We start from the raw sequence: 26,350 nt of genomic DNA on the forward strand, positions 1-26,350 counted from the left end.
GAGAGAGACATAACATTTTTAAAATAAAAAATTACACTTAGATCTCTATTGTTCATAATTACAGTTTTATTTTAACATAAAACAAATGTTATTGCATAAAATAATTGATACTCTAGGTGTCTAATGATGTATAATCAAAGCCACTGAATACAATTAATTAGAGTAAGTTTGATTAGCTTTATGAGATCTATATGCATATGTCTATTGACAAATATCTGTCAATGTATATTAATATATTGTAAATGTATATTGCTATATAACCGATCATCTGATGTTAAATGCCACATGTTGGAGGAATTGTTCATTGGAACGAGTTCTGACTGTATGAATGTTGTTCTTGTTTTGTAAATTGTTTTTGTTGTTTGTGTTGCTTTGTTGTGTGATGTGTTATATGTAATTTTATAGTGCACTGCCACTAACAAGACAAGTGCATTGGGTGTAGACTCCAGGAAGAGTAGCAATGGCTCTAGCCAAAGCTAATGGAGATCCAAATAAAAAAAAGAAATAAAGAAAGATGGATGTCCTTACTCTGGGAAACTGGCAAGGCTGTCATTAGAGGGAAGATTATATCATACTCTTCTTTTAAGAAAAAACAGGAACAGATAACAGAAAAAACAACTGAAGAAAAGATCAAAAAACTTACGGAAGAATACGCAGCTAACCCGTCTGAACTTTTATGGGAAAAACTCCAAAATACAAAACTTAATCTGGATATCATCTTATCTAAAAAAACCGACTTCATTTTGCAACAATTAAGATACAAAAACTTTGACTACAATAATAAATCAGGCAAATATTTAGCAAATCAGCTCAAACACAATAAAGAAAATTCCTTTATAGCAGCAATTTCTGATAATGCAGGTCAAACTTTAAACCTACCTCAGGACATTAATAACATTTTTCATGATTATTATCAAAACTTATACTCATCAAATTTAAACCCTGACCCGGAAGATATTAAAACCTTTCTTAATAAACTAAACCTACCACAGCTCACTATAGATCAGAAAACCACCTTAGACTCACCATTAACCTTACAAGAATTACAAAATGCTTTAGACAGCATGTCAACAGGCAAAGCACCAGGTCCAGATGGGTTCCCTGCTGAATTCCTAAAACATTTCTGGTCAATGCTGGCTCCACTATTTTTCAGAGTAGTAACAGAGATCAAAAATAAAGGGCATGTAGGAGGTCACATGAATACAGCGAACATTAAATTGTTACTTAAACCAGACAAAAACCCCATATTACCCTCAAGCTATCGTCCCATCTCACTTATTAACACAGACTTAAAAATTATTTCCAAAGCACTCACATCCAGGTTAGAGAAAGTAGTACAGTCAATTATACACCAAGACCAGACAGGATTTATTAAAAATAGACACTCCACAGACAATGTGAGAAGACTGTTTAATATGATCAACATGGCACAGAACTCTAAAAGGAAAAAAATAATCTTGTCACTCGATGCAGAAAAAGCATTTGATAGAGTCAACTGGTCGTTCCTCCTAGCTGTCCTTGGCAAATTTGGCTTCGGAGAATCATTCATCCAATGGATCTCCACCCTGTACAATAAACCTAAGGCTTCAGTAACCACAAACAAAATAACATCCCAAAGCTTCACACTGCAGAGGGGAACCAGACAAGGCTGCCCACTCTCACCTTTGCTTTTTGCAATATTCGTTGAACCTCTCGCAGCAGCTGTACGTCAGAACTCTGTTATTAAAGGAATCCACTCATCCATCTCAGAACACAAAATTAATCTTTACGCGGATGACATCTTACTCTATTTGGAAGAACCACAATCCTCTTTGGAGGAAGTATTTAATCTAATAAACAGCTTCTCTAAATTATCAGACTATTCCATTAACTGGACAAAATCATCAATCCTCCCTTTGACAAAAAATTCATGGAATCCTGCAAACCAAAATCCACAACACCCCTCCACCACAAATACAATTAGATATCTAGGCTTAAATATATCACCAAACTTAAATGAATTAATTAAACTAAATCATGATCCGATGTTGGACAAAGTCACAGAAGATCTGCGGAGATGGAACAATCTCCCCATCTCACTACTTGGCAGGATAGCCTCAGTTAAAATGAAAATCTTACCTAAAATAAACTACCTGTTCTCAATGATACCACTAAAACCACCAAAACAATGGTTTCAAAGACTAGACTCTGCAACTACAAAATTCTATGCTAGAAATAAAAAACCTAAAATAAGCCTTTCAACCCTTCAAAAAAACAAAGACGAGGGTGGTTTAGAAGCCCCTAATTTCATGCATTATTACTTAGCAAACCAAATATTATATTTAACTGAATGGCTAAAACCAAAAGATTACTACAACACCTGGCTAGAAATAGAACAGTTAGACTGCAAACACATTAAACTCTCTGATCTCCCTTTTATCACTGCGACCCTCAAACATCACAACTGCTTTAAAAACCCACTAATTGCCTCCACACTGACTGCATGGTGGAAAGCCCTGGACATCACAAATGTTCAATTAAAAACTAGTATACTGTCTCCAATCTGGCACAACCCCGACTTTAAAAATAAAAAAACACCACTTTATCTGAAGACATGGGAAGAGAGTGGAATCACTCATCTCCAAGACCTCTTTGAAAATGACAAGCTTAGGACATATAATAATCTAACCCAAGCTTTCGGTATAAATAAATGTAACTTTCTACAGTACTTACAAGTAACAGAAACAATAAAGAAAACTACTCCACTAGACTTAACTACTTTACAACCTCCAGAACTGGCTATATATATGAAAAAAATCTCAACAAAATCAAAAAAACTCTCAAAAATATACAGAGCTCTCTCGATCACCAACTGTAATTACTTACCAATCGCTAAGTGGGAGGCCGAACTCTCAATCACCCCGAGCATTGATTTCTGGACAGAAATTTGTCGTAATACTTTTAAGATGACGAAAAACACAAATCTTCAGCTAATTCAATACAAGGTCCTCCACAGATCCCACATTACCCAACAGAAAATGCATAAAATGGGCTTCTCCCCAACAGACATCTGCTCTCAGTGCACCCAGAATACAGCGGATTCCTATTTACATGCCTTATGGCTTTGCTCCCCAGTGCAACACTTTTGGATTCTAGTTACTGAAAAACTGTCCTCCATTTTGGACTGCAGAATTCCTTTATCTCTAAATCTTTGTCTGATAGGAGACCTGACAATGCTTCAACTTCCCGCAAACCGATCACAATCAATCCTTGCGGCACTAGCCATAGCAAAAAAAACAATATTACTAAATTGGAAAGACAAAAAATCCTTAAACATAAACCAATGGCAAAATCTCCTCACAGAATTTATCTCCATGGAAAAGATGTCTGCTCTCAGAAAACAAAAAAAAATAATGTGCTTTGAGGAGCGTTGGACTCCTTTTTTAATTGCATTAAATCTAAATTTTTAAAGCCTCATGATCTAGCCTGCAAGCGACTGCCAGCACCACTTTTTACTAACGCACTAGTCCAACTGTAGGCCTGGGCCGCCCTTGGGCCTCTGGGGTAGTCCTGGCCGGGTTGGCTGGGGAGGGTTGCCGGGGTGCCTGGCTGCCTCGGCGCGGGTGTGCATTCCTTCTGGGTGTTCACAGGGTCCCAGGGCTGTTCGATTTGGCGCTGTTGCCCCTTGCATGCGCATCTGGTTGGCCTCTGGGGCTGGGGCCCTGCGTGCTCCTCTGCCGCTCCTTCCCCTTGCTCCCTGTCCCCCTGTCTCGTCCTCCCCCCCCTCCTCCTTTGCTCTTGTGCCCGCCATCCGGTTGGGCTGGGTTTGGGGGGCTCCCGTTTGCCTGGGGGCTGGTGGGGGGGCTGTTGCTCCCGCCTGGGGGGCGGGCGGTGCCGTGCCGGATGGGTTGGCTGGGGGGTGGTCCCGTTGGGGGGCCTGGGGTGGTGGGGTCCGTGGCTCCGGTCCGGGGGGATCCGGGGTGTGGGCGGCTTTGGGGGTGGCTGCTGCCCGGGGTCGGCGATTGCCTCCTGGGTTGCTGGGTGGCGGGGTGTGGCCGTGGGTTGCTCCGTCGGCCCTTGCGGGTCCTCGGCTTGGCTCCCTGGGGCGCGCCTTCGCCAGGGATGTCGCTTGCGTGACGGGCCGGGCGGGGCCCCCCTCCGGTGTGGCCAGTACGGCTGGGGGTGTGGGGTGGGGGGTGCTATGGGGCCTCCCCGGGGGTCGTGTTGGGTGGGTGTGGGGGGGCGCGGCGCGTGGCTCTTGGCCTGGTGGATCCGCGTCGGGATTGGCTGGTCTGCTGGCTGGGCGCACCGGGCGCCGTGGGCGCCATTCCGGGGCGGGGGTGTCCCGGGGGTGGATCCGTGGTCTGGGTGTCCGGGGGCGTGCTCTCCTGTCATCTGCCCGGGGACCGGCCGCGGCTCGTGGCGGCGCTGCGCAGCCTTGGGTGGGGCGGGGCTGGTGGCCTGGGGCCCGCTGTCGTCCGGGGTGCGCTGGCGTCGGGGGGGTGTCTCGTGCCGGTGCGTGGGTCGTCGGGGGTCCCCTCCGTGGGGGGGGGGGGCTCTTCTGGCGCCGTTGGTGTGGGATGGCTGTACCGGGCTGGGGGTGCTTCGGTACTCGGGCTTGCCGGTCCATGGCTGGCGGGGTGGCCCTGCTTGGCGGTGGATGGTGTCCTCTTTCGTCGGGGGGGCCGGGGCCGCCTTCTGGTGGAGGGTGTTGTGTCGTGGCGCCGGGTGGGCCTGTGCTGGCCCTGGTGCGGGCACGGGCCTCCCCCTGCTCGGCCGCTCTCCTTGGCGGCGGAGGGGCGTCGCTCTGGGCCGGCGTGCGGCGGGGGTCGCTCCCTGGGGCACCGGGGGACGGGGTTGGTGCCTGGCTGCGCCCGGGGGTGGGGGGTGCCGCTGTGCTCCGCGGGGCCGTCGCAGTCTGGGGGGTGCCGTGGGGGGGGTCTCCGGCTTTGCTGCTCCGGGGCCCACAGTGCCGCTTGCCCGTCTGCACCTTCTACCATCTCGCGTGGCCCGCCACGCGGACGGGCCCGGCTCGCACCGGACAGTCCTCCTACATGTACACTTCACCTCACTCCCAGCTGGTCTGGCCCATTCACAATATGCACCACACACCCATACCCAACCCTTGGGGGGCTGGATGGTGGGACTGGGGGTGGAGGGGGCCGCCACCTGTGTCACTATGTAGTGGCGTGGGGGCGGCACTCCCACCTCTAGTTACCCTACTAATCCCTCCAATTTTAATCACACCTCAACATGCCACCCCCCGGAGGGTGTACCCTCACTTACACCCTCCGGCCTATTACACCACATACACGTATATCCACAGAGGTAGGATGGGGAGCACCGCTCCCCTCCATCCCCCTTCTTTTAATTACACCCCATACATTCACTGAACACACACACTCACACAGGGGATAGGGAAGTGCCTCTCCATTGGGGAATGGAGAGGCACCATAACAGGGTGGTGGGTTGGCTCACATATTTGGGCCTCTCCGGTGGGGGCCTGGCCCCTCTGTTGGTGGCTGGGCCACTACATAGAGTGAAAATACATCAGGATGGTGTGGTCGGGCGTGGCGGTGGGTCTCGGGGGGGCTTTGCTGGGGTCTCTCCTTGCGGGGTCTTTCCGGGCGGTGTCGGCCTGGTGGAGCGCGGGGACGCTTCCTCCCCTTGGGTGGGGCTTGGTGCTTGTTTCGTCGGCTGGTGGCCTTGGGGGCGGGCCCCGCGGTGTGCGGGCCTGGGGCGGCCTGCCTCGCCGGTTTGGGGGGTGGGTGTGCTGGGGGTGTGCTGGTGTCCTCACCGGGGTTGGGGCGGGGTTGCTAGGTGCCTCGGAGCGATGCTGTTTACTGGGGGGCGGCGCTAGCTGTTCCGGTGGTGGAGGTTGCTGTCGGCCGCCTGGTGGGTCTGTCCTGCCATCTGCGGACTGGTGGGTGGGTCCGGGGCATCTTTGGCTCGGGGCTGCGGTTCCGCACTTGATGTGTGCCTTTGGGGTGCCTCCGTCCCCGCGGTGGGGATCGCCGGTTGCTCGCGGGCCGGTGGGTGGCGCTGCTCCGTGGCTGGCGCTGCCCGGGGGGCGGCGGGCCCTGGGCTGCTGGCCTTGGGCTGTCCGGGGCTGTGCGGTCCTGCTGGGCTGTGGCCGGGTCCTGGGCGGGGGTGGGGGGTGCGTCCCGGGGGGCTTGGCCCGGGGACTTGCCCTTGGGGGGTCCTGGTCCCGGGGGGTGCTCCTGGGGCCCGGGGTGATTGGCTGGCTGGCCGGGCCGGTCCTGGCGGGGGTCTTTCGGGGCGGGTGCCGCGTGCCGCGCCCTTGCATACCTAATGGTACGGCCCCTGCTTGGGCAGTGCCCCGTGAGGCAGGGTGCTGGGGATGCACAAGGCGGTCTGGCTTGGCCCTTGGAGGGGGCCCTGGCTTTTAAAAAAAAAAAAAAAAAAAAAATAAAAAAAAAACTAAAGCCCGTGGCGCGGGCGACATCAACAATAGGTGATTTGAGGCGCCATGGGGGGCTAGGTTGGGGTGCCTGGGGGCCGACGGGGAGACTCCCGGCGGGGTGGGGTGGTCTGGGGGTTGGGGGTTGGATTGGTGGCGTGGTGCGCTGGGTCCTTGGCTCCTTGGGGCTTTCTCGGGTGTGTATGGGGGGGCGATGGTTGCCTCTCGGTTTGGGATCTTGGGGGCGTTCGGGGGGCTGCTTGGCCGTGTGGTGGTCGCCGGGAGCCCCCGGGTTGCCCGCTCTTGCTGCTGGCCTGGCTGCTTCCGGGGCCCGGGGGCGGCTCGTGGGTTTTGCAGTGGCGGTTCTTGGAAATACATTTGTCATGGATGCACTGGCCTTGGGCTGTGGGATAACACTCATACTGGGCTCAACCACAGACACGTTGTTCCCAAATACCTGTTTTATGGAATTTCCACTCACTTCTTCCTCTGCTCACAGCCACCACCATTATTCCTAAGCCGCACACAGGTCACCAAACTGGCTTGATAACTCAACAATAAGCACAATATACACAACCACAATTTCACATCGCATCACTTGAAATCTATCGACTACTCCCCACCCATTCCATTTCCTATCTTGTATTCCTCTTCCCTGTTAACTTCCCCACCCCTCTCCAACCCCTCACCTTGGTGTAACACTGCCCTCTCTTTTTTTACATCCTCCCTTTAATAAAGTATTTCTTACCCTTCCCTAGGGAGGGCTGGTGATGGTCACAATTATGCAATGAAATAAATAAATTTATTTAATTGCAATAACAAAATATGCATTGCTGTTAAAAGATTGCACTTCTTGTAGTGTTAACCTTCGACAGAATGTGCAGACAAGAGGAAAAAAAAAAAAAAAAAAAAAAAAAAGAAAGATGGATGTATTTCAGTAATGGGTTTTTTCCCTGGATATTTTGTTAAGTAATTATCAGAATTAGATTATAATAGAAAGAAAATGCATCTATCTCTAGTGTTTTATGATAAATACTACTCACTATTAATAGTGTTGTAAGATATTAGCTTGATAGTCTCTATAATGGTAGGAGGGTGGAAAAGCCCAATTAAAAAAAATGACATAATTACATAAAAACAGTGAAACGACTTTTTAAATAGAAACATTTAACACCCAATATCTCACATTATATCTCAACCTATAAAAAATATGTTTTTTTTTGTTTCATATACGATCAGAGAGAGAATCAAAAGCAAATGTTGGGCAGGATTCATTTATTTCAAAGCCATTATATTTATCAAACCATTTTTAAATATCTACAGTTGTTTAGTGTGACTTTGAACAAAGACTTACAGCCCTTTCATTTCTCTTATACTGTGATGATTGTCCGCTATCATTGACTTGATCCAGAACTGAAAACATTTGCAGCTTTATTAAAAACAAATCAATCCAACTGTGGTACCTTGGTGGTGTGGGTTTGGCCTCCGTCTCCAGCCTTCCTTCAGATTCCGTCTCGCTCTCTCTCTGTGACTCGTACGGCCTTCTCAGTGTGGGGGCGGAGCTGCTGCTCACCATCCGGGTCAGCGCAGTGACACCAGGAGCCAGCCACTGAGAGGGACGCCTGTAGAAGGACATAGCACCACCTCAGGCAAGTGAGAAACATTCCCTTCAAGTGTTTCAGCAGTTGCTGCTTTGCTTGAGAATATGAGAAATGTTTGATTAATGTCGATACAAAGTAGAAAATACAGCTATTGGATGCAGGTTAGCTATTAGAAAAAAAGGTGTTCAATCACCATTTGTTACATCAGTTATAACAAAATAACATTCACTAATAAATTGATTATATAACAATAAATTATAAGACACAGAGGCAAGCTACAATGATCTCATGTTAAGGATTTTCAATATTTGGGAGTGGTGAAATAGCCCCAAATTTGGGGTCCAAAATAAAAATAAAGAAGACACATAAAGAAAGACTATTTTATATCCCAAAAAAGGGTAACCTTTATACTATAAATTTAAATAGAGAGGAGATTATTTTTTCCTTACATTCGCACATGCAGTTATGGGCATATGAAAATAGTAAAAAGAAAATCTTTTTTTGGATTTCAAGAGACTGTCACCCAAGAACCAATGCATTTATCTGATTAATCTTTAGTGATTTGAACAGTACATGTACATAGCTCAAAGCTGATAAAATTACAGGGAGCAGAGATATGCACGCGTGCAGAAGTAGTGGAGACCGCCCTATTCAAATGAGAGGTTTGCTTGTTCAATGTGGAAAGGTGAGGTGCACAGAAGCACACAATGACATTCTAAACAAACAATAAAAAAAAAAAATTAATTGTTTTTTAAAAACAACTTTAAAACCTAATTATATTTTCCCCCTAATTTAAAGTGGCTGCTCCGTTAGGTCCTGTAACTTTGCTCTGATCAGTCCATTAAAAATAGACAGATTATAACAGAAACTGTCCTATTGATCTGCCGTTGATGCGAGTTAATGCAGCAACACAGTCTGCACCATTTGAAGATCTACTGACCATCATCCAGCAGGTCTGAGCAGCGAACACACACGTACCGGACTCCACACGTGCTTCAGGCATCCAGCTGTTCTCTCCCTCACACACACTTTACTCGCACTTTATTTTCTCATTCAGTGGCTGTTAATAATACTACAAAGGTTAACTGGAGCCTTTTTTCCATCTCCGCTGTGTTTTGTAAACATTTACTGCAGCGGATCTCTGCGTGTGTTTGCACCTGCTTGACAGTCGTACTATTTTCCAGTGCTAAAACTATCACAGCAAACAGTTCCAGATTTGATGAATTGCATTGCGCCCACTGCATTAATTTATTTGCATGTCCTCCTCCCATTTTTTTGCACACGTTTTAATACCGCTAAACCTTCAGTGAATCTGCCCCTTAGCTTCCTATGTGGTGTAGTTTTTGAGATAATAAAAGCTCAAAAATTGACACATACCCCCCCTCACTAAATTGTCCATGTCTCTGCCTATTGAATATTCATGGCACAATTGGTAAAAACTGAATAATTTTTTTAGACCAAAGTGCGTAGGATCTCCTGAAAATTTGTTGAAATGATCCTTTTGTAATCCAAAAGTTTTTTTTCCTTATTCCCCCAAGCTTCACTGGTATAATGGTTTCCACTAACCTGGTTGGTGGGGTGGGACCTGTGGGGCTGTTGGGGCTCTTAGTGGCTCCAAACAGCCGGCCCCAGCCCCAGGGTACTGGAGTCCCACTACTGACTGGGGTGTAGTCGCTGTCTGGCTGATCTGCTTTTATCATCTCCTCCTTTTTCACTGCAGCCAAACTCAGCTCAGACAGGTTCTGGCTCAGTCGCCCCCCCCAGCGTATCACAGCTCCCCACCCCTGCTGGAACACCTATGAAACCAAAACACAAGTCATCTCTGTTCACTGTCTTTAACTTTACATTTATAAATAGAACACATGAGAGCAGGGCTGTTACCTGTCCCGCCTGCTGAGCCAAGCTTTCTTCCTCAATGTTGGGAGGAAGTAACCCGACCATTTCTTTTTCCTGCACCCATAAAAGCTGAGGACTTGTCCGTTCCACAGTGGCCAAAACCTTCAGCGGTGCAGTATCACCGTTTGTCATTGTGCTGGTTTCGTCAATCTTTGGGTTTACGGTCATCTCTTTAGCTGCCTTAGAACTTTGGCTTCCAAAGTTAACGTCTGAGAGGCTTTCAATAAATTGGCTGACTTGAATTTTAGCCTCGGGCGCCTGCGGTGATGGCTTGAGTCTTGAATCCCTGCAAAGCGGAGCAGGGATCTGTGGCACATGGCGCTCTGGCTCTAAGTGGTGGTGTTGGAAGAGCAGGTCAAGATTGAAGGTCAGGAGGCTGAGCGGCTGCAACACGAGAAGCAGCTCGTCGAACATCGGTTTGCAGGTGCTCAGCGACAGTCGCATGAAAGAAGTGGGTAGGTAGAAAGTGTTCAGCACGTCTAAAGCAGACGGAAAACACACTTACTTTACTTGAACACATTGTCTACGCGCAACATGAGCTGAGAGTTATTCAACTCACCACTGCAAGACTGAAGGTGAAGCAGCCACGAATCAAGAAGCTTTGAACTACCAAACACAAGCAGAGAACAGAGGCGTAAGGCAGGGTTGGGGTCAATTATAATTATAATTGCATAATTGATAATTAATTACAATTATGGCTAATAATTATAATTGGAATTTTAAAAATCTGTTGCTGTCGTTATCGTCATTAAATTGTAATTGAGTTTAGATAATTAACTTTATAATTGTAATTGTCATGAAAATTCAATAAAAAAATGTCAATTATAATTTAACGCAAAACTGGAGAAAAGTTTATTACTGTTATTAGTTACAGTTTATGTCGAGTTCTACAAGTACGTAGTTAACACTTATTAAAATATGCTTCATATCAAGCTTTCCCTCATTTTATCATTAAAAATATGTTTTGTTATCGAGGGGTATACCGACACAAAAAAGGCTCAGACGCCCACACCAAAAATATTAAAACCTATATTTTCATTGATTCTGAAGCCTAACAAGGTAACCAATAGATAAGAAAAAAGTAGATAATAGATAATTGTTGATTTAGGAACGTTATCTTAAGAGATGCTAACAGAAAGCTAACACTTTTATTCGGTTATTTATTTCAGGCTCAGTATTTGTGATTAATTGTAATTGAACATTAGAAATTGTGAACGTAATTGTAATCGACTTTCTGAGAATAGAAAAATTATTGTGACGTAATTGCAATTGGAAAAAATGCCGATTACTGTAGTCGTAGTTGAATTGTAATTGAACATGGGTATTTGGAAACTTAATTGTAACTGGAAAATGTAATTGACCCCAACACTGGTGTAAGGATTCATCCACACATAGAAGGTTCATAAATGTTGTGGGTGGAGCTACATCTTACTTCAGCAGGCCAAGGAGGAACGCGTTGAACCTGTGCTTGCTCTGTCTGAGCTGTGGCAGCTCGCTCACTCGAACTTGAAGATTGAACAACAGTTGAGTTTTGGGACCTGGGAAACAGTCAGAAGGACAAAGACGATGTATATAAACGAGTACATCAATGGAAGAATCAACAAAAGGCGATTAAAGAAGACGTCTGTTGAGCTTTGCTCTTACAGGCTGATCAATATCTGCATCCTGTTGTTCTCTCTCTATTCCAACAATAACATTCACAGTTATTGACAATGTGTGGGAAAATTATACACAGATGGTCTGCAGGGTATATCTTATAACTCAGTGCTTCTCAAATGGTGGTCCGTGTACACTGCAGGGGGTACTTGAGAGAAAGAGAGTGCAAAATTAACAAATGAAGTGTCAGTCTTGGTCCCACCCCAGGTGTGAGATGACTAGAAATGATAAAAACTATAGAAATACATCTATTCATAAGGAACTACATTTTTGTTTTTCAACCTTGGGGTTGGGACCCAATGGGCCTGAAGTTTAAATGGGGTCGCTTGAAATTTCTGAAAAATGAAAATAGATTTTTAGAAACGTTGTAATTATTTATTTATTTATTTATTTTAAACAACACACGATCTTAGAGAACTGTATTTCTATACATTCACTAAAATGCAGTAAAAAAATAAAAATAAGTAAATATCGGAGCTCAAACATGATCAAAAACTAACTGTAGAAAAAAAAAAATGTCTTTGGGGTCCCCAATAATTCTTGATATCAAAATGGGGTCACAATCCAAAAAAAGTTGGGAACCACTGCACTTAAAACTGTTTCATTCCATTTATTTACAAAATGAGATTCTTTAAAATGTGTGTTATCACTCGTTCATTCCATCATTACGTTCTATCGTTTTTAAATAGTTTTCTATGCAAAATATTAAATTCAGAAATGAGAAAAAGGGGGTACTTGAGCCAAAAAAGTTTGAGAACCACTGTAATATGACTTATAGCACACTCAGCCTAGTGAGCGATATCTAATTTCCATGATCTAGTCCTACCTGGCCTGGTTGAGGCCTGGACCAGACCCCAGGGAGAGTTTGGTCTCCTGCCCGCGATCAGGTCACTCTGATGCGGTTTGGAGCCATCGGTCAGCAGACTGTGGAGGGCGGGGCAGAGGCACTGCAGCACCAGACGGCCCAGAGATGGATTTATAGTGCTGTCTCCAGATAATGTCTATGGAGAGGATAGGAGGGGAGAGGAGGAGGGGACAGAGAGAGGAAAGTAGGACAGAATGAGAACGATGATGGCAAGGGACAAAGGAAAAAAGAGAAAAATTATGACTCAAGGTGAATCACACACATAAATGATTGGGTAAGAGAAACATGTGATGTAGTGGGGGGGGGGGGGGTAGTCAGTGAGAGAGATGCAATATATTGATTTTTACGATGTTAATTAAACAGAAATTACTTGTAGATGATCGAAAGTAGCTAACAGACTCACCTTCTGGACCACAGTCCGAGAGGAACTGAACTGGGCCAAGATGGCTTCCACTGCCACACTGACCGCACCGACCAGAGCTGAAGGGAACAAGGCACGGCAAATTTATTTGTATAGCACATTTCATACACAAGGCAACTCAATGTGCTTTACATGATCAAAACAGAAAACAATAGACAGCCTAAAATCAATAAGAACATTAAAATCGGCAGCAAAAAACATTTAAAATCATCAGTAAAAACATTTAAAATAATCAGTAAAAACATTTAAAATCATCAGTAAAAACATTTAAAATCATCAACAAAAGCACAACACAGTGTGAAGCAAGATAAACATTAGCAGAACTTTGCTACTTAACTTTACTACTGGAAGTTATTAATCTTTATATGTGGAGGTACACTTTATGTTAGGGGTTATCATATTAGTTCATCCAACTAAATTTAGTTTTTCCAAAATAGCTGTTGAAAACACACATATACTGTATTATCTTTTTTAAAACATAAATCTATTACTTAGGAACATTCATTTCACAGCATGCCTGTCAAAAGATAAGTTTCTTTCAAAATAAAAGAGAAGTCCAACATGAGAGAAATCAAGTATTTATTTGTTTTTCACCAGCTGTCCGCAACACACCTAATACAGGTCTGTGACCCACTTTTGGGTCCCGACCCATCAGTTGAAAATCCCTGCTTTAGGTTCCTAGAAATTCAATTTTACTATTTTACTATAACAATTCTCCCAGCAACCCTGAAAAAAAAGGAACAAGCAGTTCAGAATATGGAGGGATGAATATAACAATTCTATTGAAAAGTAAAAAAAAAAGTAAAATGTGAACCAAAAATGTCTTAATTCAGCATTACTGTGACAGATGCACTGTTGTTTAGATGAGGGTTTTCCAAGCTTGTTACAGCACCCTGGAACACCCATAGATATCATATAAGCAGACGCCTCATCACCTGTGGAGAGGCGTGACCAAGCGGCGCCATCTTGTGTCGGGGTTAGCAAAGGCAGGGGTGCTTGTATAGCAATGCAGCAACAATCTCAAATTAGAATTGTTCACTGAATTTATGACCAATTTTGAAACAGTTTGATTTTTTTTTAAATCGTCATATGACACCATGACACAGAATGATTGGTGGATCTTGCAAAAATTACTTTTAATTACTACTCAAATACAAAATGTACTTGCTCTCTTCTGACAGAACATGGAAAAAGATGGAATAATGTGGAGTGAGCATGAAATAAATATAGACAGGAGGTATGAAGCTGCTCTCTATCCATAAAATTAACAGCTCATGTAATGATACCTCATGTACCACAGCTTACAAGTGAAATATATCATTTGAAAAACAATTTTGGTTAAACGTTTTGTTTTTTTAGTCAATAAACTGCCCCTGGTCTGAAAAAACAAACCTAAGACTATAATGATTTAAAGATCATTTCTGTGTACTGAATTTACAATATTCAATATGTATATGTAATGTACACTTACTCTTAATGTAAAGGATTTATGAGCATTTCTCATGACGACATTGACAGCAATTCATAGGAAAATAATTCTATGAAGAATTACACTTATAAAAAAAGAAAAAATTAAATTCAAACTAATTACACAGCACAGCTATGTGCAGAGGTAGGGAACTTTTATCACAGCGGGGCCACAAAAATGTGTTTGTTTGACCGGAGGGCCACCTTAACAGCATTCACGTTAGCATTTAGAATAATGAGCTATCTGAGAATGAATACTGGAAAGAAATATTCGTTTTTATAGTAATTTTGTGTGTTTTTCTCTTTGTTTGTTGTTGGAAGGCATTTTGTATATTTCTGTTGTCCTTTTGCGTATTTTTACTGTACAATACATGTTTTTTGGAGTCATTTTGCATTTTTTGGAGTCATATTTGTGAATTTCTGCTGTTGTATTGCTTGCTTGTTAGTGCTGTGGGTGAGCAGAGTCATTATTCGTGTTTTTCTTGTCTTTTGGTGTACTTCTGTTGTCATTTTAATGTCATTTTGTATATTTTTTTGAGTAATTTTGTGTATTACTGTTGTCGTTTTATTCATTTTTGTAGTAGTTTTGTGTGTTTTTGGTGTATTTTCTGTGTTTTTCTCTTGTCTTTTACTATGTTGTAATTCTTTGTGTTTTTTAATGTACTATGTACTGGGGGCGACGTAAAATTAGACCGAAGGCCAGGGCCGCCAGTTTCCTATGTCTGCCTGTGTGTGTTACAAAAGTAAATACATTCAAACTAATTACACATCACACCTATTGCACACAGGTTTAAAAAAAAATCAATGGGGCAAATAATTGGCTGCTTCAGGCAAGATTAATCAACGACAAATTAATGGCACTACTTTTGAACATGTTTCCAACACAGACCACCATTTAAGTAACAGCTGGATAGAAAAACACGGAGTAATATACTGTAATCCATTCCACACCTCGTTTTTCCTGCAGGCACTGAGCGGACAGACTTGGAGCTCTCCTCGGATGCTTCACATCTTCGCCCTCACACTGTGTCTCAGCCTTCTGCACGAGCCCTGCCAACGAAACACTGCGAACAGCTGACAGGAACAACAAGAACAATTACACACCATTTAAAACATACACAAGAACAAATGAAACAAATGCAGAATTCATTGCCACTGAATTACAAAAAAAAATAAATAAATAATAATAATTGTGTAATTAGTAAGAGCCATTTAACAATGAAGAAGCAGATAAAAGCAGATGGAGGCAGATGGCAGTACTGGTAACAGTGTGCGAGCAGTCTGTGCTTCCACGTCTGGTTCTATAGGGGTGTCTTTTTGTATGCCTTGAGGTTTAAAACAGGATTCCATGCACTGAGTTTAACAAATACACACGCACGCGCATGCTATCATGTACTTTATAGAGGAATATGTGTGAGAGAGGAGGAGCCGCAGGGCTGGGAACAAGGTGCAGCAGCTACATCAAGACTCAATGTGGAGTATTCGCTTTGTTGTTTATATAAATGCATTTATATAAACTGCCTGGACAACACTTTTACACATGAACCGACAGCAGTGGAATTCATGTTGGGATTACCTTAATTAATCGTCATACACATAAAAGCAAAATAAACACAGAGGGGTGGGGGGGACAATCTATTATTTTTCTTTTGAGCATCACGAAGCAGCCGTTAGGGCGGAGCCTTGTATTAAATGCATGATTATTTTAACACATGCAAAAGAAAAAAAGACAACAATGCAAAAATAAAATAAAAAAATGGATGTGATGATAATTATAGAGCGATGAGGGTCAGTCAGAAACAGCTCCTTACAGTTTGCAGATAAAATGAATCCGCTGATACTCAAAGCAGCCACAATTTTTTTTACATCAGTAAAATCCAGAGGTGTAAGTAACAGATACAAGTACTCATGTTACTGTATTTGAGTTGCTTTTATGAGTACATTTCTAAATCAGTAATTTTACTTGTACTTAAGTATGTTAGTAATTCATTACATTTCTACACCAAACCGTTACTGAGTAAATTATTATATTTTTGTTTTAAAATGATCAACGGACATTGTGAAACTACAATAAATGAAATGACCAGACAACAATCAAATGCATCACATGATAGCCGACCAATCAGATTAAACGTAATGCATTGCGCCAAAACAGCATTGAACGATGGTTATTTTCTCAGTTTTAGAGTTCATAAATGTAGCTTAATTTAGAGCCTGAGAATTTGTGTATTTTTAATTGAATTCATTGATGTTTTTTCATTTTTAAAATGAATTGTACATTTTGACAGACCTTTCATTTTATACAGATGCCTTTGTGGAAAAGTAACTAGTAACTTCTACTTTAAGTACTATTTAGATTAGCTTCTTTTTACTTGTACTTGAGTATTTTATGTATGACTAACTTCAACATGTCAGGGCTCCTACAGCTTCAGTCCCATTAAATTCAAGACTTTTTAAGACTTTTTTTTATTGCCATTTGAAATTTAATTTCATCAGGCAATTTTTGTTAAATTTATATTTCCCCATGTTGTTGAAAGTCCTGCTGCAAACACGTCACTGTTTTGTAGTTTGTTCCACTGTCTTTTTTTTAAAAAAAAACAAATGTTACCATTTATTTTGAAGTGTGAGACTAATTACAATCATAAAATCATACTTATGTGTTAAAATGTAAGACTTTTGAAACATTGATTCAAGACATTTCAATGACAATTAAGGCCTTATTTTTAGATTCATGAATTTCATGCCTTTTTAAGGATCCGCAGGACCCTGCTTGTACTCGAGTACAATTTCAATCAAGTAACAGTACTTTTACTTGAGTAGGAGATATCAGTACTCTTTACACCTCTGGTAAAATTCCACATGGCTTGAAACACGTGGCAACTTTTCAGCACCAACGTACATAATGCAGAGAAAACAACGATGGAAAGAATAACATGCAAAACATGTCTGACACAAAGAGAGAGTGTAGAACAGAGAGAGAGAGAGAGAGAGAGAGAGAGAGAGGGAGAGAGAGAGAGAGAGAGAGAGAGAGAGAGAGAGAGAGAGAGAGAGAGAGAGAGCGAGAGAGAGGTCTTACTCGTCACGTGTGACTGCAGAGGTGCCTGGTAGAGTTTTGGGGGAAGGGGGGGCGCTCTTAATGGTATTGGAGGATAAAGGTTTGGATAGTAGAGGGGGGCAGTGAGAGCTGGTAAGGTGTACGAGCGGGGGAAAAGCGGGGAGCTGAGGGTAGAGCTCGCTGCCTCCGATGAGGGGGCACCGGAGCGATGGGGAGGGGAGAGTGCCCCGATTGGGGAGAGGCGTGGGGGTGCGCCCCTGTGAAGGGGACAGTTCTTGGGGTGGTAAAGGTAGTAGGAGGGCAGAGGGGGGAGTTCTTTGGATGTCCTGGCCTTGTTGCCACACTTTGTGGAATACAGTGAATCTGTAGCAAAGACGCTGTTTGAAAATTTCATCATAACTTCAATATTTTTGTACGGTGTGGTGCATCCAGGGTCCTGGATGGTGTCGCTCACAGCTAAACCAGACTCAGTGACAGCGTCACACAGCTGGTCTGACTCACTGCTGTAAAGTGAGTCAAAATTACAGAGGGAGTCAGACACAATGTCTCGTACTTCGCTTTTTAAATCACTGGTGAGATTATTTATCATATTTGTATCGTGATTACAAACATCTTCATATTTGAGAGGGGAGTCCACCCCTAAGTCATCCAGGGATTCAAAGCTAAACCCATCACTTAACACATCTGTGCTGGGCTGCTTGTCCTTGAACTCCTGGCCGTCATGGACGTCAGGTCTGTGGGTTACTGGGGTGTGGGAGGGACAGTAGCCGGGGCGAAATGCAGGGATTGCAGAGTGAAGGAAGTAGGGCTGGGAAGACTGGGCGAGGGAGAGTGGGGGTGAGGAAACTGCTCGATATGGGAAAAAAAGGGAAGCGGGGCCATTAATAGTATAGTGTGGGAGTTGGGGTGGAGAGGGAAGATGCATGAGCAAAATGATAGCGGTGCAAAGCATAGGACAGAGAGTGGAAAAAAACAACCAAATGGGATGGATGGGAGAGAAAATACATGGAAGAGAAAATGGGAAGGAGAAAGAAATGTAGAAAATGTTAGTGTCAGTTGAGAGAAAAATACACAAAAGTATATCCTGTGTTTTCAAGTTAATACAAATCATCATGTAACAAATGCAGCAATGCAGTATCTTCACAGGTCAGGTACACACCGACAGTACATGGATCTGACTTATGGCATGCAAAAACACACACTCTGATTTAACATTTGGCACAACAGGACATGATGGAGCAGCTGTCAGTTTCCTACCAATGCTAGTCACGGTTTCCCAAATAGATGACATGACATCACTACGAGCACCAATAATTTGAATTTGAATAATAGTATTTCTACACATAAATTCCCTTACTCTGCATTCGACACCCACAGAACTGCAAATACTGAGTCTCTCCTTACATGGTGGAGCTCACTAATTTTTCATTTCACTTCGTCACTGAGCAAGACGACTGCTCTAATTACACCCTGTTACATTTGATTGGTTGATACTTTACACCACCAGGAGTGTTTAAATGGGAGCACGGGGCCACACATTTTTTTTTTTTTGCACTGAATAATAAAACGTGAAAGAAAAACTAATAATCAGTAATTCATTATATTTTTATTATTACTAGACATTTCAGGCGACTCCACATGGGGTCACAAACCCAAGGTTGAAAAATGTTGCTCTAAAAGGGTAACATATATCACTCTAAGTATTTACCAGCTTATATTATTTAGCTAATCAGCTGACAATGTTACATTTGAAATACAGTTTGACTCTTTTCTTTCTTGGGAAATGACGTGCACGTGTGCTATAAACCGAATTTCTATATCGTTTCTATTAAATGTTACAATTCCATTACCTTGTACTAGTCATTGCTGCCTTTGTGTGTTAATGTTTAAATGATAAGAAGAAAAGTGAAAGGTTTGATTATATAATATACACTAGTTAAGCAGAGGCACTTTGCTTTTTCACTTTGTCACCAATGTTATGTAATGTAGACTCTTCGTATCCATTAAATAAACACTGTACTTTGTATATATCTATATTATATTTAGTCATGCTGATTGGACATATAACAACATGGAATAACACAAGGTGAGACTGTCACTAAACAGTCACAGTCAGTGCTAACTTAGCATATAGGATCATGTTTGTTTAGCTTTTAAAAGACTCGGTATCTCACCTGCCATGAACCCCATCACACATAATGTATCTACAAAGGAAACATGTTGGTTTATCTTGGTTAGACTTCAGCTAGTTTTGGACTGAAACGGATACTTCCTATTTTCTGTCAACTCCTAACTGCCATTGGTCGGTGCACTTAGCTCCACCCCTTGAGCATTTAAAGGTGTACACCTCTTTATAGGTTTGGTCCACAAGAGTGCACAGTCTTAAGTGTGTACAGTGCACTGATGTTTACAAAAAATAATTAAGAAAAAATGACAAGTCTCTGTCAAAATATAAATGTTTTTATGCTTTTAGAATGAGGGTGTAAACCAAACATGGACAACTTGTGGCCCGGGGGCCACATGCGGCCCTCATTCTAATTTTGAGCGGCCCCTGAACTAAATGCACAAAATGAGTTAAAAACACAAACAACTTTAAAGAAATATACACTAGACAACATAAATACACAAAATGACTCAAAAAAACACACAACGGCAACAACAACACCTAATGAGAGAAAAAATAGAAAATTACAAAACAACAACAACAAAAAAAACAATATATTACACCAAAAACACAAGAAATGACAACACAAATGTATTGTTCTTCCCTGTATTAATGTTAAGATTGTTCATTATTCTAAATGCTGACATTAATGTTGATAATGTGGCCCTCGGATCAGAAAATCACTTTTTTGTGGCCCCTTTGTGATAAAAGTTGCCCAACTCCTGTGTAAACCATATTACTCAAAGACAGAAACACACATAAAAGCAATTCAAAATAAAATGGAAAAAAAAAAGAAGCCACCTTCCTATAAACTACACCCAGTGACGTGCAGTCAGGGTAGGCAGGGTAGGCAGTGCCTACCCAAGGGTGAATTGATATTATGATTATTTGTTTTAATTATAATAAAATTATAATTCATTTTTCAATTTCCGATAGCCTACAGTACCTATAAGTTTGAAAGTGTCAGCATTTTGTGCTTTTTATAGCCCATATGACTAAACACTTACTTCCTGGTACGGCAGAGACGATGCACAAGTCACTCCTTGACTGCAAGGAGTGACACTCACTCACTCCTGCGCTGTATTACAGTGAAGGCCGAGCAGCAGTGTGCATTTGGCAGAGGCCACACCCTCTTCCAAATGTACACTGCTGCTCTGCCTTTTTCCCTCATATCAGTGTGGATGTGCTTGCGCATGTGCAGTCAGTTCCCCAATATGAAAATCATTTACGTAAAAAGACAGATCGCTACGCTGCCTTTGGACATAAACGTGCTATGGTAAATGCTATACGAACGTTCACAGTGCATTAGTGAATTGATACAGCGCATCCACTGCTATGTTCTCTAGCTAGTGAGCGGGATAACACTACAGGCAGGATAACAGCACTAGAGACGATAGAGAAACCTTCACAACTTTCTTATAAGGAAAAACGACAGCTTTTAAAAGATGGGAGACCAACACCTGAGCTACCAGACCATCAGCAACGGGCAGGTCAGAAAATTATTTGTACTTTCCACAGTGAACGGTGCACAAGGTTGTTTTTGTTGTTGTTGTCATTTTCTCCGTGTTTCTGTGTTTCCAACACAAACAATGGATGCGCTGTCGTGTCATGAGATATATCTTGTTGGGAGAGTATGGAGGCTGCTGTTGAATAATCGTTTAAGTTTCTTTAATGGTCTTTTACAATCTTGATTTTGTTAGATTAACACTTGCCAGCCGAAATATATGAAATTGCCATTGGTGTCGACATGGTGGTCTCGATTTGCAACGCCCTGCCTACCCAACCCTAGTGCTCCCGGCACGTCACTGACCACACCACAAGCCTCAACTATATCTCCATGATTTAAAAATCTCAGCACAACTAAAAACAAAAATATACTTCCGACCTTTAATATACCATTATTACACTTTTGTCATTAAATTAAACAGTTAAATGCATCCATAGTCTGACAATGTGAGGGATTGGTTTCTCTGTAACCTACTGCTACACTGAATGAGATAAGTACAGTAACTTGATCTGAGTGATCAGCACCACTCACTCCAGAGAGAGCCAAGGAGACAGGCAGGAGAGAAAAGAGAAGGCCAGTGTCAAACAATCAGTAATCCAAGCTGAATACTTCAGAACAATTCAAACCTACATTTTTTCCTATGCAAAGGAAAAATAGCTCACGTTAAGGTGCAAATGAAAAGATAATAAGTACATAGTAAAGTTGAATGACTAAAGTAGAAAGGGCTGGAATTGAACTTTTTATCATCTCCTGCCCCTCAGAAGAAAGTGCAGATAAATAATTCAATAAGCATCTAGTGATATCACACCCTGACAACAGTACAGTATAAACTGCCTGGAAAGTTTCCAATCTCCTCTTTCCATCCCAATTTACCTTCATTACCTTCACTGTCTTAATTCTTCTATTTCTTACTGCTGTTTGCCTTTATCTGAGTCCAACCTGCATCATCTGTTTTCTCTCCATCTTTTATCCATCAATCACTCATGCTCTCTTTACATCGGTCTGCTCCAACTCCATATCTCATGTGTAATGATTCTCGCTTTTATTTCTCATGTTTTTCGATCGTCTGTACTTCTCTGAGAAAAGGACATCCCATCTGTTCCCGTCTATCATTAGCCAATCCTTGATTGAATATTTGCAGAAGGCAAGCATTTTTCCTCATTATATACAAGTAAACATGTATACATCTACTTTCATTGCATCCAAAAATAACTTTTATAACAAATGTGTCAATTTAAATAAAAGCCTCACCTGTAGTTCTCATTTCCAAAGTCCTTCCTCCATCAGCTAGCCCCCTCACCTCCTCCTTTTCTTGCTCTGTTTCCTCCCTTCTAATTTCCCCACTCTGCCATTCTCTGCCCATGGTCCAAAGACTGCTGTCACTGACAGAGGAACCAATTTTCTGCAAGGGGCAGAGCTCTGGTTGTCGACCCTCCACATCTGCCCTCTGGAGCATCTCCTGGAGAGCAGCCATGGAGGTGAGGGCTGGTGGTGGCTGCATGAACAAGGCCTGAGCCTGGGAGGTGTACTCCCACTGGATGCCATCACTGTCCGCCTTCTCCTTTCTCCACTTCAAGTTATAGAGTATGTCTGGGTCTGGAGTGATAACTGTGGGGTCAGGTTCTGGGGCTGTGATCACCTTTGTTGGTGGAGAGCCACTCTTTTTGCGTAAACGTAGCTCTTTAAAGGTTGTGACCTTTGGAGCGGACTCTGGAGGTGGAGCTGACTCTGGAGCTGCACTTGATGTGCTCAGTTTTTTTGGTGCCCCGATGTATGATTTTCTCTTTTCTATTGATGGGAGCTGAGGTTGGGATTCACATTCAGGTGTAAATGCAATGAGCCAATCAAAACGTTCGGGTTGCTTGGAGTTGGCTACCAGAGTGCTGACCTTAGCGGGCAACGCAGTGGAAGGAATCGGAGGTAGGGGCCGAGGAGGGGGTGGAGGAGGAGGTGAGTCTGGTGCCTCAGTAGGATAATGGAAAGTGTCAAAGTTGATTTTCTTAGTTTCTGCTTCATGAGTTTTGCTAAAACTGGTGCTAAAGTAAGTGTCGCATATCGGACCAGTGTTCTTCTTTCTTCTTGCCATCTCAGTAAATGAAGTGATTCTTTGTATTTCTTTAAGCTCTTGATTGTTCTGTTGTTCTTCTATGGTTTGCCCTTCCACCAGTTTTTCAGTTTTTTTATCTCTTGCTGTTAAGATTGCATTAAATTCATCTTCATCCTCCTCACTTTGAAGTCTGAATCCTTCTGTCTCTAGAGATCCAGAATCAATGCATCCCAGCCCCTCGTCCTCTAACGCATCCACACACACACCAAGCTCTGGACTCAGTTTGAGAAGCTCTGCTTGGGTCAGTCCAGCAAGCATGAGTAACTTTCTAATCTCTACATCTAGTGCATGGAAGGAGGGGGGAGGAGGTAGAGAAGGAGGAGGCGGTATTGCAGGAGGAGAAGAGAAAGTGACTGAGATTACAGGTGGAGGTGGTAGAGGTGGTGGACGTGAGGTAGGGGGTGGAAGGGAGAGGGGAGTTTTCTCTTGTTCAACTTGAAGAGCTGCAAGACGCTGAGCTTCTTTCCGGGCAAGGTGACGCCTTCGAGGGGGAGGTATTGGAGGAGTCGGGGTAGGAAGAGATGGAGTCAGGGCCTGAGTGGTGTACAGGGTGAGGTAAGGGACTTGCTTAGAGGCTGGAAGTGGAGGAATGGATGGTGGCGATGGAGGTAGTGGCTTTTCACATCGAAACGTAGTGAATGTGGGGGAGGTGGAGTTTGGAGAGAAAGTGGTCAACGGAGAGGTGGTGACAGCCATAGAGGTGGTCTCTCTGCTGATGTTTATGTAGGTGTGGAGGTCAGAGCTCACACTTGCATGTCTCACTGGGGGTTTTGGGGGTCTTGCTGGTGGCTCAACTGGGGAAGGGGTAAGTGAATCAGGAAGTGGATCATCACAATCTGATGGGGCAGTGAGGTCAACACCAGCATCCGAGAACTCCTGTGAGTCACTCATTGTTACTTTGTGAGCTTTATAAAACTTCCAGGGAATTTCAATGTTTCCCATTTCATCCATGACATCTGAGAGGTCCTGCTCCTCTAGATCTTCAAGATCAAAACCCTTTTCATGGAGTCTGGCAAAGTAAGCTAATTTTACCTCCCTGTGTACCTTTTCCAAACGATCCAGATGATCTAATCGATCTCTCATCACATCCCAGTGTTGCTCCGCATCAAGATCCCAACGAGCTACTTGGATGATCTGGCTAAAGCGCTCCATTTTTCCAAACTCTCCAACAGATTCAAGAAAGTCAAGCAGGCCGAGTTTAACTTCAGACACATCCTTGACTCCCAAGTAGTCTGGAGAGGGGGTGTCAAGCGCAGAAGGGTAGCCCTCATCTAGAGAAGAGAGGGAACTTGATGAATGTGATGGTCGAGAGAAGGGGTTTAGTCCTACAGGGAGAGATGGAAGTGATCGTGCAGGAGGCTGGCAGTTTGAAAAATGTGAAACAGAGTCTTTGGGGGACAGAGCGGTGCACAGATTCTCTTGGTCTTGGGAAGAGCATATGGAGGCAGATTGATCCAAGCAGTCGGACTCCATATCAGAACAAGAGCTGATGGAAGTGGACGATGAGGAAGTAGAAGAGGATAGAGAAAACTCCAGAAGGGAAGGGGGACAATCACAGCATGATGGTACCAAAGTGTCATCATCTTCATCATCACTGTCATCATCATCATCAATATCGATATCCCCACTGCTTTCTTCATCATCGTCATCTTCAACCTTTATATTTTGTTTGTTGTCTTGATGATTTCTTTCATCCACCTTTTGGTTTTCCACATTGGCAGAGGAGCATCTGGAGTGCTCCAACTTGTTCTGTGGCTGGGATGGAGGCTGAGCCTGAGCCCCAGGCCCATCCAGCCTCTGGGCTAGTGGAGCAGGGGGCGGCGGTAGCTGCATTTGCTGTCTTAAAGAAATTGTGTTGTTGTTGTTGTGGTTATGGTTAAACATGCTATTATGGTCCTGCGGTGACCGACCATCACAGCACAGGCATGGGAGGCTCGGTTCATTGCAGTTTGGGTCAAGTGGGAGGTTGTTTGGGAGTGGAGGAGGTGGAGGAGATGCAGGTGCTTTCTGCCCTGCAACTTTTACTTGAGCACCTTTAGGTTTGGGTTTGGCTGTTTTAGAAATGGTGGCACCCTGTTTCTGTAATCTAAACTTGGGTTGGGACAGGGGAGCCCGTGGCTGTACTTCCAACCTGGTCCTGGTGGAAGCAGTGGGTCCTTTTATTGCAGCTTGACGTGGGGAGGATGTTTTGATCGTGTTCTTGTTTTTATTCTCCTTTTGAAGACCTGGAGCAGTTGACTTTCTTCCAGCTCCGTTATTGGTTGGTCTGCTAGCATCAAAGCGTCGCGCTTTTTGAGGCTGCGAGGAGAAGCTAGAAGACTGCATTTTGGAAACAGGACTTTCCTAGGACAGAGGAATATTTCTGTTGCTATAGAAACAAGTGCTTCAGACTGGAAAGATCCAAAACAATGATGCGGTGCAACCGTCACATTTTGGCTTGACTCCTAAGATCCTGCAAAATCAAAGCAGAAACACAGGGAATTATAACTATGGACAAATTCTGCTCTTCAAAAACTATTTTCTTACTTTAAATGTGTCCTCATATCACTATCTGTACTTTTGAAATTAACCCCATAACCAATTACACTAAAATATCAAAAAAAATATTCAGTGTCAAAAAAAGAGTATAACTAAAGTCCAGTTTTTTTTTTTTTTTTCTAAACTGCACAGACAATTTAAAATGTACTGTAAGTTGAAAACTCATGTATTCATGCATCGAGGAATTTCCATTTTCTAATATTACCTCATAAATGCATGTTGGAACTTCATTCATATCCGAGTCATTTGAAAGGACTGATGATGTTGTAAATACAATGCAGATTATAAATGACATGCAGATTCCCTTTAAATCAAACATGCACTAATTAATTAATCTTGGCATTTAGCTTATAGACATTCCAAATCTTATATTCAAGGCTTCTTTAGTTACTGTAGGATTTATTGACCTCTGTGTCGGACTGAGCTACAATCTATTGTCTACTTCAGTCTATTGTTCATGCCAGGATGGCTAATCAAGCAAGGAACATAGGTCTACCAAATGTGTTTGTCTACACATTAAAAACTATGGCATTAAGTTGTCAAAGACATGTTAACAGCTCTTTGGGAACCATAATCTCCAACTCCAAATTTGTCAGTGCAAAACTAAATTAAGGCTTTATAGGATTAAACGTCAAATGCTTTGAATCAAAACACCAAGCCAGGATACCTTTAT

At 43.0% G+C, this 26,350-nt stretch overlaps 1 protein-coding gene across 2 annotated transcripts in view; it reads right to left on the reverse strand.

The window, feature by feature from the left end:
* The window catches only part of rusc1 (RUN and SH3 domain containing 1), a 31,472-nt gene that overhangs the window by 4,106 nt on the left and 1,016 nt on the right, over positions 1-26,350 (reverse strand). Inside the window, exons 2-11 of one of the 2 annotated variants that reach the window (XM_028470650.1) lie at positions 22,284-25,591; positions 17,383-18,207; positions 15,258-15,380; positions 12,822-12,898; positions 12,380-12,554; positions 11,330-11,435; positions 10,457-10,503; positions 9,883-10,376; positions 9,568-9,797; positions 7,864-8,022 (exon numbers count right to left, since the gene is read on the reverse strand). In XM_028470650.1, coding sequence (XP_028326451.1) covers positions 7,864-8,022; positions 9,568-9,797; positions 9,883-10,376; positions 10,457-10,503; positions 11,330-11,435; positions 12,380-12,554; positions 12,822-12,898; positions 15,258-15,380; positions 17,383-18,207; positions 22,284-25,464 — 5,417 coding nt within the window. In that variant the 5' untranslated portion in view covers positions 25,465-25,591. The remainder of the gene's footprint in view (positions 1-7,863; positions 8,023-9,567; positions 9,798-9,882; positions 10,377-10,456; positions 10,504-11,329; positions 11,436-12,379; positions 12,555-12,821; positions 12,899-15,257; positions 15,381-17,382; positions 18,208-22,283; positions 25,592-26,350) is intronic. The other variant, XM_028470651.1, reaches the window with a different exon arrangement.

Source organism: Gouania willdenowi, chromosome 16 (assembly GCF_900634775.1).
Source record: "Gouania willdenowi chromosome 16, fGouWil2.1, whole genome shotgun sequence".
Lineage (NCBI taxonomy): Eukaryota > Metazoa > Chordata > Actinopteri > Blenniiformes > Gobiesocidae > Gouania > Gouania willdenowi.